This window comes from Helianthus annuus, chromosome 2 (genome assembly GCF_002127325.2).
Source record: "Helianthus annuus cultivar XRQ/B chromosome 2, HanXRQr2.0-SUNRISE, whole genome shotgun sequence".
Classification (NCBI taxonomy): domain Eukaryota; kingdom Viridiplantae; phylum Streptophyta; class Magnoliopsida; order Asterales; family Asteraceae; genus Helianthus; species Helianthus annuus.
Genome location: NC_035434.2, coordinates 32,297,188 through 32,308,887, shown reverse-complemented (window position 1 = coordinate 32,308,887; position 11,700 = coordinate 32,297,188). Strand labels below are relative to the sequence as shown.

The window sequence follows — 11,700 nt, the reverse complement described above, 5'->3', positions numbered from 1 at the left end:
TTCCCCTGTAACTGGAGGTGGCCACGCTTTCAAGCGTATCATTTTCTTTTACAAAATCACTTCAACAATTTCTTTAAATCAACCAATCAATTTCCGATACTTCAAACTAGTTTCAACACATCAGTCTTGTAGACTAGTATGTAAAATCGCATTATTGCATGAACTTGTAATTTTTCCGAAAGTCATAGTGTAGATCACCTTATACTTAGTGGATCTATGTATAAAATAGTTTAGTCTTGTAAAAACCCCGTTTTTAGAACAAACCATCCTTTACAACTTCCCGACAATTTTTGTAAAAATTGTTATTTTGTCGGATCTTTCGTTTCACAAGTGTTTATATACTTGTAGTTTGTAAAATATCATATTTGTTAACATGTTACCCAACTTTTAAAAACATGACTTTCTCGACACTTGGTTCTACGAATATACCACTTGTACATACGTAGATCGGCTCGTTTTAAATACTATTTTACAAGTCAAAATACTTTTACACAAGTTCATGTTTCTCATGTGGTGGAGTTTCACCTTTTAACCCTTGTACCGATAGAAACAAGCGTATGTCAAGATTCGTGATCTTAACAAAGTCGGGTTAAACGATGATAAGAGCCACCACATCGTAGATCGGGCCTCAATAACCAACATATTCGAATACTACGACTTTTACACGCGTTATAAGCTTTTAACCAACAATATTCAAGTTTTAGTAGTCTTTAAAGATTCAAAACGCATGATTCCAACTTTTAACCGTTAAAAATCATATTAACCACTTTAGATACGATCAAGAGCGAGTTTTAAACGTTATACCTCTAGCTCGGGGCTAGGGAAGATCTTTGGCGAAAATGGCGTGGATAAAAGCAAAGAAACGAGGTCCTTCAACTTCCGCTTGCTTCAAGCTTCCTTATACGTGATCCTCGACACTTGTATAAGCTTGGAATGGAGAGATCAAAAGCCGGCAATGGAGGTGTGGTGGGGGTGGGTTACGGCCGAGAGAGAGGGAGAGCAAGAGAGAGAGAGAGTGATGTTGGTGAAATGGATGGTTTAACTCTTGTGTTTAGCTTGTTATTTATAGACAAAGTTTTAGGATTATCGACCAACGGTTTACAAGTTCTCTAGATATTCACGAAATCAAATAAAATATTCAACATATGTACTTCTAGTTCCATGAGGATGGAACCGGCCCAAAAAGGGGGGGGGGGTATCCGGTTGGATCTCGATTGTTCAGTTAGAGTTTAGTTAAGTTAAATAGGTTACTCTTAGAGATTAACCCCGTTAGTTGTTTGATGCGTTATAAAGCGGGTGTTAGGGTAATCAGGGACCCTAACTAGCTCAGAAAAAGACAAACAATATTTCTGGCAATATTTTTATGTTCCGGGTATAGTCCGGTTGTTCGGTTGGATAGTAATCCGTTAAAGTGCTTAAGTAATCTTTTAAGCGCTGTAAATAATATTTTTAGCGACACAATTTATTCTGCAAAGTGTCAGGAATATTTCCTCATATTTTGGCACTTTATTAGTTAGCTAGAAGCTAGTATGCTGATAAAAGTGCTGTGTTTGGTGCTTAGAGTACGTTTTAGGCACATCCAATCTCTGTATCTTATTCCTAGAGACGCAGTTTAACAACCCTTGTATCCCTACACACACTATGGGTGTAGTAAAATATTTTTGGCTCATTCAGGCCTTTAGAGGCAGTGTCTGCCTGATGCTGGCTATATCAGCATGTTCAATAGGTTATCCATCCAAATGCTACTTTGCTTTGTGCATCATGTTTGTCACTAGAGTTCAGTAAGTAAATAATGTAGTGACGGAAAAATCAAAGTATGATGCAGATATGTACAAGTATCAACAATCAAGTAGCAGTTTATCAGAAATGTCAGTTAAGCACAGTAATTAGGCAACAATTAATAGTTAATTAAGTCGTACGGATACCTGGTTTTGTGAGGGTTGTCACAACGAACTTGTTGGTTGTAGTTACATAACAAATGATATTCATTAGCATTGATCAAGCCGACCAGTATTACGTTATGGTACCATAGGATCTGACCAATCCCCTTACTTTACTACACCCATGGTTATGTGTGGGGGTTGTGGGTAGCGACTGAATCTGATGTTTGTTAACTTACCCTTTGGTGGTTTGTTAATACGAGAACGAGTTGAACGATGGACGAGTCACAAAGGTTTGAATGTTAATAACGAGACGACCATATATAAGTTTTCACAATTAAAACGAGGACGATTTAAACGATCTGAACGAGTAAACGATATGAGAACGATTTGGGAACGATTTGGAAACGATGTTAAACGATTTTGATAAACGATTGGTTTTTGGTTAAATGTTTAGATAACGAGACGGGGGTAATATGGTGAAAACATGGTAGATACGCCGCTGGTACTTCTTATATATAAGTGTTTTCATCATATTACATATCGTGGCGTTATTTAGTTCACTTGAGTAAACGATTTTGAAACAATGTCACACAAAGATGTTTTATTTCTAAGAGATATAAACTATACGAGTTTTTAACGAGTTTTTACAAGATATTTTACAAGTTGGTTTTCTAAAACAAATGTTTTTTTTGGGGTTAAGAAGCATGGCTACGAGATTTTACAAAATATAACCATCTTGATTTGAGTTGGTTAAATATGTTGCAATACACTTTTTAAAACAAGGTTTGTATTTTGACTCATGTAGTCTAATAAAGTACTGCAACATATAAACGAGCCATGACTTCGATACTCTTATAAAACCTATGTACTCGCCAGCATTTCTTTGCTGACTAAGTTTTTACATATGTTTCAGGTGTTGATGCTTGATGGATTACTAGGATGCATGTGTCGCGTAGGATCTGGACGAGGCCTTAGTGACATAATAATAGTGATAGACGATGTAAAACTTGTTTATTCTATGTTAAGATAATGTAATGTTTAATTTGATCATAAAACGAAACACTTTTTGTATCCATGGTTGTGAAACAATAGCTTCTGTTGCAACACTCCCCGACGTTTCCGTCACGGTTTGTTGTCCTACGTGGTCGGGGTGTGACAGACTAAATGTTCAAAGCGAGCCTTGTCAAATGATTTAGTATAAAGATCTGCCAGGTTATCTTCTGTGTCGACTCAGCACTTTGAAGTTCAATTTAAATCATATAATATATAAATATATCAACAATCTCACATCCCCCGGCATGTGCCTAGAGCAGCCAATATCAACCTACCATAAGTTGATAATCCTCCTTAGTAGCTCCTGCACACACCAACTAAGAAATTAGTTAGATTGGAGGACCCAAGCCTTAATGGTCTTGGGTCGTCCAAATTCACCAACCACTTGAACATCCATCCAATATCCATTACTCCTAACTGGAGTCTTGGATCTCAGACCTGTTGATGGAAATGGGTTTTGATTTCCATAAGGTCTCTGGTCCTGGGGGTTCCTATATGTGTTTGGACTATTCGACCTTTGAAAATTTTGATTTTGATACCTTGAATTTTGATTCCAAGAAGCATTATTGTTGTAATTTCTAAAGCCATTGTTATAAAAAGTTTGACCACCATTATTTTGGTATCGATTTTGATATTGACCTTGACTTCTGAAATTATTAGCATTATAATTGTTCATTCTAGGTGAACTGCTTCTAGGTCTCTCATGTCTGCCTGGTGGAGATTTAGGCTGAAATCTTGGTTGATTTCTTTGAAAACGAGGAACTTGTGGAGTTCCTTTTTTAGCCTTATCTAGACCAACAGCAACATTCTCTAGTTGCTTAGGAGCAGATTTCTTTAGAGAATTTGAGCCTTTCTCCTCACTATCACCTTTTTTCTCTGGTGATTTCCCTCTCTGTGTTTCACTAATTTGTGCTTCACTCTTTTTGTTAGGACAACAGCTAGCTACATGTCCTTTGATGTGACACCTGAAGCACTATCTCCTTTTCAAAGACTTCTTAGCTGGAGTCTCTGAGGTAGATCCCTTATCAGATGGTGATGATGCCTTGGATGAATCTTGTTCAGTTTGCTTGGATTCAGATATTTCTTTGTTTTTATTTTTAGCAAACTCTACATTTGATTCATTTTCAATAGCAGTTGTTTCATTTTTCATATCACTACCTTGAACAAAATTAATCTTTTAAACAAAAGTTTGATTTTTGCTCTTAGGAGGTGAATTTTTCTTTTTCAAAGATTCCTTGTTATTGTTCTTCTTAGCATCATTACTCTCAGACCCCACACTTTGAGTTGATGTGGATGCGAAACTACTTGGTGCAGTTAACATAAAGTCTGTTAGCTCATCTTCATCTGACAGGAAAGAATAGTCATGGCTAAGAGGAGGTAGGACTTCATTAAAGCCCTGGAAGCCCACAGTGGTCTTGTCATTACTTTTCTTTAACCCACCCATCATGTGTTTCTTTACAAAAGACGAATCTCTGAATTGACATAATTTCTTTTCAAGTTTAACAATTTTAAGTTGTGCATCTAACAACTCTTTGCATTTTTCTGAAATCTCTTTTGTTTTCTCATCCATCATGTCATGAGCTAAGTCTATGACTTGAAGTTTTTCGTTTAGTGTATAGGTTAAAGCTTCAACTTCACTTTGATAACCTCTTATCTTCTTCAAGTATATAGATTCGTTCCTTTTAGCAAAAAAGTTTGACTCTTTTATGCTCGACATCTCGCTTACCAGACTTTGGTTTTGTGTTGACAATCTATCAACCTCACCGTGTAGTTCACGACATCTTAAACACACAGAATTAGATTGTACCTCTTCCTCATGAACGTCTGAAGTTTGATCAGCTATAACCTGTTCAGTTTCACTTTCTTTGTCTACTTAAGCATCCACTTTTGCTTCAGCATTTTTCACTTCAGATTCAGCATCACTCACAGTAGTTTCAGCTTCATCAACTGGCACTATCTCTGCCATGAATGCCTGAGTAGCACTCTCCTTATCTTCCAGATGAACACTACAATCATTTGAACCTTCTCGTGCTGTAGAGATCACAGCTTTATTCCTTTTGACATCTTCATTTCCTTGATACCTCTTTTCTAATGCATCCCACATATCCTTTGAATTTGTGTACCTTTTGAAGGTATGATTGATGCTATCAGGTAAGGATGTCTTTATTGCAGCTAAGGCTCTCTTTTCAGCCTCATACATCTTTTTATCATCCTCTTGCATGTTCACATAGTCTGTTCTACGTGGTTTGCCCTCAAAATTGTGTGTTGGGTTTGTGTACCCATCTACAATACAGATCCACATGCGTGCATCCTGAGATTCAATGATGGATTGGAAGTTGTCCTTCCATGTAAGATAATTCTCCACCTTCATCATCTTAGGTGCATTCAAATTCGTCATGTTCGACAGTTTAACGTAACAGACTGGTAAAACCGTACAAAATATCTCCGAAAACAGCGGTTACCAAATTACGCCGTTAGAATCGTCTCGAAAAGACGAATCCAATGATATATAATGTCAAAAACCGAATTCGGGATTTTCCAGAGTTACGGATCACTTTCTATTTTCAACCGTTAGAATCGTCTCGAAAAGACAAATCCAATTATTTTTTTTTGTCCTAAAAATCAACCGAGTCCAACCATGCAAACGGTTTGTCGAGATGAGCTACGGATCACTTTCTATTTTCAAAAACGTTAAATCCTCTATACGTATCTAAATAAATACTCCACCTTTTAATTTTGCTGGCAAACCAAGTTAATTTCGCTGTGTCACGCTAATTATGCTGGCAAACCAAGTTAAATATGCTGATAGAGTAGTTATAATTATGCTGGTAGAGGAATTATAATTATGCTGGTTTTTTTAAATTCGCTGGAATAATATGCTAGCTGATCACATTCGCTGGTTAATTATACTACCTTAATTTCGCTGGTTAATTATGCTACCAAGTCAAATACTCTAGTTTATTTCGCCAAAACACCGTCTAGTAACTTCGCCGATCACCATAATAATGTCGCTGAGGACAATTATAACGGTCACCAAAGTCGCCTTTGGATTTTAATTTCGCTGGTCACCAATGTTAAATTTGCTGGATCAGATAATTCCTCTGGTTTGTCAGAGGAATTGTTAATTATGCTACTTAATTTTGGAAACTTAATCTATTCGAAATTCTGAAGATTTCCAGATCCTTTCTAACAGAATCTTGCAAGATTAAACAACCAAATCAGTCTAATTATTCGAAAATTATGAAGAACACGAAGAACTCTTCAACTGCCCAGCAAAAAACTCTTCAAAAATCAGCAAAACCTATCCCGAAAACCTGCAAATCAGCAAAATCAAACACACAAACTGATCAAACATAAACAAATTCGCAAAAAAATTATCAGAACTCAAAATTTTCGAAACCCTAATTTCAGGTTTCAACAATTTCGAAATTTTTCACCCAAATCTGCCAAACACAATTCTGAACCGAGCCTTCAAGAGCCTAACGCTCTGATACCAATTGTAGGTCCCCTTGATGTGTATGGATCTTTCACAGAATTGTCAATCCAACCAAGAGTGCGGAATCCTCTTGATCAGAATATAGTAGAAAACGTGTAGGAACAGAAATCAGCAATTCACTTTCAAACCGGGTTTTCTATTGATAATCAAACCAAAGTATTACAATCAATCAAAACCCTAACCTACTCCAAATTCGTCCAAGACTATAGCCTCTCATGAATTCTCACACACAAACTGTTTTGGCTGATTCACCTAAACCCTAAAGCCTAACCCTATTTATATAACACAAGGTTTACTACTTGGGCTAGGTTAAACCTCATGGATTGTGAATTGGACAAGCCCAATTCGCCCCCATACACCCAATTCGTTAGGGTTGGTTAGCCCAAACATTACAACTAACTATTACAAAGCTAAATCCGCTAACTGTTTATCGTTTAACTAATTACAAGATATCCAAAGATCAAATCTAAGCTTTTGTCACAGAATATGCACCAACAGTTACATATGCCCCGATTGTACTGTACTGTGCGTAATCGTGTGCGTTACTGCTTTAAGTGTGTTGCAAAAAAACGCGAATTGATGAAGAACATAACTTGAAATCAATATCATATATTTATTTCAAGAACCTTAATTTAGGAGAAGTAGTAGCTTTGGATTGTATATAAGATAGGAGGCCTAAGGATTCATTTCAAGTGTTGGATTGTATCGAAGATCATATGAATAAGAAACCATAGCGAACCTAGAGTGAACCTGGAGATCAAAGAGAATAGCATTAAAGAGATAATGAAAGAAAAAGCAAAAAAAAAAAAAGATTGTTTATCTGGTGAGACAACAACATGGAAAAGGCAAGAAGGAGGTGGTGAGACAACAACATGGAAAAGGCTAGAAGGAGGTGGTGAGACAAGTGAAAGAATGAGAATGGATGCATTAAGAAGATGTACTATAGACCACTCTTCTCATTGTAAGTATATAGAATATGATATAAATATTAAAATAATAATAATAAAACTCTTATTGTTATGGGGGTTTGGATTCTTTAGCCTTTACTAGTGGAAACCCAAATTTAAGTTATGATCTTTAATGGAAACTCAAAACATCTTTGATTCTAACTTTCATTAATATAAAGTTATTGAGATATTTATAGGTTTTTTAAAACGAGTGTTATATGTTGGAAAAAATATATAAAACTCGATTTATGGTAAAGCGTGTTCTTTTGTATTTATAAATAAACAGAATAGAATAGAATCTGGTTCAACTAATTATTTTTACACCTTCTTTACGGGTCGTATAAAGGATGTTAAAATAAGATTTAAGGGTACGCCTTAATTAACAACCTTGGTAAAATTATAACAATGAGAGAGAAAGAGATCATTACATCTCCACTTTTAATAATTATAACCAACTTTAGGTAAACGTCTCCATCACATAAAGCAACTTATAACCGTATGAACTAAATAACAATAGCATCATACTCTTCAACACCTAAAAACTCTTAATTAGAAATGCTCTTATGTCGCTATATGAGTTTACCGGAAATGTAGACCCTTCACATTGATACCAAATTAAAGATTAACAAAGGTGTGTGCCTATGTAACCAATGTTACAACATATGTTTGTCTATATATATGGTAATGCCCATGGTGTTATGGCCTAGTGGCATCTTAGGGGTGGAAAAAAGCTTAGGGACCATGAGGTTATGGGTTCGATTCCCATGGGAGGTTCCTAAATTTATTGGGTTTCCTCCTAAATTGGTGTATAGGAATTATTGTCTAATAGAAATGGATATGATTGAGTGGTTCCGCTGGTGGCACAATGATCCGTCGGTGATCCAAATTTTTTTGTTAAAAACAGTATATCTATGGTAATAAGGTGATACTCACCTAATATCTGATAATCCATACGATGCCACTTTATTAAAATAGAATATTTCAATATACTATATGTTACTAAAAATATTAAACTTCAATTTTACTAATATCGCGAGAAATTTAAATCTAAATACTAAATTAGAATTATCTAGTTTTTGATATGTCATGTTGATTTTTAGGATAAGTTTAAGATCGGGTTGTAAGTTAGAGGAATATCAACGAGTACTTTTTAACCACTTAAAATTATAAAAGATAAGGCTGAAAATTATAAAAGGGGAACTCTATTTTAAGAATTGTTTCTAAGTGACAAAGAAACCTTATACTTGTATTAGTTAAAAATAACCCTTAATAATACGGAACTTTCAAAACCTATGAGTGATTTTTTGGGCTATAAATAGGTTTCATATCCACATAAACATCCCACAAATGAAACATCAATAATCATAAAAAATAACCAAGCCCTCCATCTCTTCTTGTTTAACTAAACCATGGCTGAGGGAAAAGGTGGTACAGTGGTGGTAATAATGGTGATATGTCTACTAGTGATGGCGTTGCAATGCGATGCATATCCTGTTTGTAGTAGTTATGTCGTTGGGGGTAAAACTGGTTGGAATAAGAACTTTAATAACGGTTGGTTAGCTAACGTTGCGTTACAGCCTTGCGACAAATTTGGTATCCCCTCAACATATCACTACTTTGTTTGCTAACATTATATACATTTACTATGTAAATTACTCAACATAATATTTATTTCAGTACACTACAATTAGAGTCCATGTGGTTAATATCCAATGGCACGGTGAGTCCTTATTTGGCAAAATTGAACAATCAAGTCCACGTGGTTGTCAATTTGAATCAATAAGTTCCCTGCTAACCAAATTCGTTGGCTGACCCATTAGTTGATCGGTGAAATGACTAATATACCGTTATATTATTATAACTAAACTTAAAATAAACCTTTCGTTGACCTGTTAAATGACTAGAACCTGATCCACCAACATGATACATACTCCATTTCGGTAGAACCAAGATTAATAAACCTTCAAACGTCAAACTTGTTTCATGAACATCATACCCAGAAAAAAAACCCAGACCCACCACCACCCATCACCACCATCCCTACCACTCCATACCACCGATAGATCTGAACCACCCACTACCACAACATTATGTTTTCCTTTAGTTGTTTTTTTTGTTTAATTGATTTGTTATTTTATGATGTGAACAGTTTTTAACTACCCAAAAGGAAAACATAATGTTGCGGTAGTGAACAAGACAGGGTTTGATGGGTGCAAGACTACTCCTAGCGATAAGGTTTACACAAGTGGAAAAGACGAAATTGCCCTCAAGGACGGTGCTAACTACTTCATTTGCAGTATCCCTGGTCAATGTCCTCCGATGAAGATCAAAGTAGACTTCACTTGAAGATTCAAATATTTGCATCATAAATTCAAAATAACAATAATAATATAATAAATATTAGTGATAATGAAGAATCGATCAAATCTATGAACTTATGCGTGTACTAAAATTTCGATACGCTTTAATTAATGTTATATGGATTATGTTATAGACAAAATTCGCTCATTATAATATTTGGCCATAAATTAAGGAACTTTAAAGTGTTGTTATCTACGGTACGTTTTATTGTACATACTAGGTTATAGACCCATGTTTACATGGGTTTAAGGATATATAAGTTATATAACTTAATAATTATGTATAAATCTTTTTAGCCATTTGTTCATATATACGACTGAGATAGATGTCATATTCAGTTTTTTCAATCAAATATCACAAATATCTGATAGTCATACCATATTTAACTATAACTAAAACCATTTCAAATAATAATTTTCAAACACATTTCCTTAATTATAGGATATTATTTGTCTTTCCAAATTGTTATGCATATTTCTAAATTTTTAGCTCACGAAGCACTTTTTATAAATATGTCTAATATTTTTAATAAGTCATCCATTATAAAACAATTATTCCCTCATCTTACTTTTCAATATATTGTGGAGTTGCTAAGACAATATGGATCCGTATTCGCTTTATGTTACTACTTTTTTTTACGATTGGTTTGATTTGTTATGATTTGATTTTGATTATATTTATGTTATATATAACTTTTATGTATTATTTTAACTTTTTTATAAGACCATGTGTAGTGGTTAAGAAAAATAATGCCCCCACCATAGGGCATTATCCGACACGTGGCAGTCCAGTCAGCATGGGGCGTTATTGCAAAAGTGACGTAGTGGGAATAATGCCCAAATAATGCCCCTTCCAATCACTAAAAAGGATAAAAAAAAAAAACGAAAAGAAACTTACACTTGGACCTATAAAAGGCTGCCAGTCAAACATGTCAGACTAAAGCAAGTTGTTGTTGAGCGTTTTATATAAAACGCCGGTCACCTTTTTTTTCAAAAAAAAAATTACAAAATAACGTCCTATGTAATGGGGGGGGGGACGTTTTTGGGCGTTTTTTTTTTTTGAAATTTAAAAAAAAACGCCCCACTACACATGGTGTAAGTATATTTTGATATTCTCAAATATAAAAACCATAATATCAGAATACAAACATCTAGATGAAGTCACTACCAAAAACAAAGTTTCATAGTTTGCTGCCTCAACTATTCTTCAAATTGTATGCATGAAAATAATTTAGTTATGTAAATATATGCATACATTATTAAATTATATGATTTTTATCCTCAAACCCATATAACACATATGTCTATAACCTAATCTTCAAACGCATGTAATTCATAACAAAATTTGAGTAAAACTTATATCGGATGTAGATTAAAATAAACATATTGCAACACTGTATTCATAAATTCATGAAAGACAATATTCTAAAATTACAAGAGAAAAACAAAATAGTTTAAAACTTAATTATAATAACAAAATAACAAAAAATAAAATAAAAAACTAAAGCCACCATACGTATACAATTGCTGCTTCGAGAGAGCTTTTAATTTAGTAATTACGAAATACCCAAAAAAAAAAAGTTAAAACATCCAATAAAATAAAATAAATAAATAATTTTTAAAGTTTTAATGATAAGAAGTTACGAGAAATAATAAAAATTTCATTTAATGATATCACCAATCCGATAAGAAATCTTGAAAAAAAAATTTACGACTATTTTTTATAGATTAAAGTGAAAATATAATAAACTAAATTTAAATTTAATAATAAAACCAAAAAAAAATTCTAAATCACGAAAAGATAAGATAAACAAAATTTATTCTAAATCTCGAAAAGATAAGATAAACGAAATTTAAATTAAGATTGTCTAGATAAACGTGATATCAAACTTTTAAATATATATAAAAACCAAAAGAAATGAAAATAGATAAACGTGATATTAAATTTTTAAACATATATA

The 11,700-nt window shown here is 34.0% G+C and overlaps 1 protein-coding gene across 1 annotated transcript; it reads left to right on the top strand.

Annotated features, from left to right (window-relative positions):
• The first annotated feature begins 8,728 nt into the window (after positions 1-8,728).
• On the top strand, positions 8,729-9,968 carry LOC110883164 (basic blue protein). The gene is made up of 2 exons (XM_022130991.2): positions 8,729-8,972; positions 9,529-9,968. The coding sequence occupies exons 1-2, from the start codon at positions 8,789-8,791 to the stop codon at positions 9,723-9,725; spliced, it is 381 nt and encodes a 126-aa protein (XP_021986683.1). The 5' UTR covers positions 8,729-8,788; the 3' UTR covers positions 9,726-9,968.
• Positions 9,969-11,700: the final 1,732 nt, after the last annotated feature.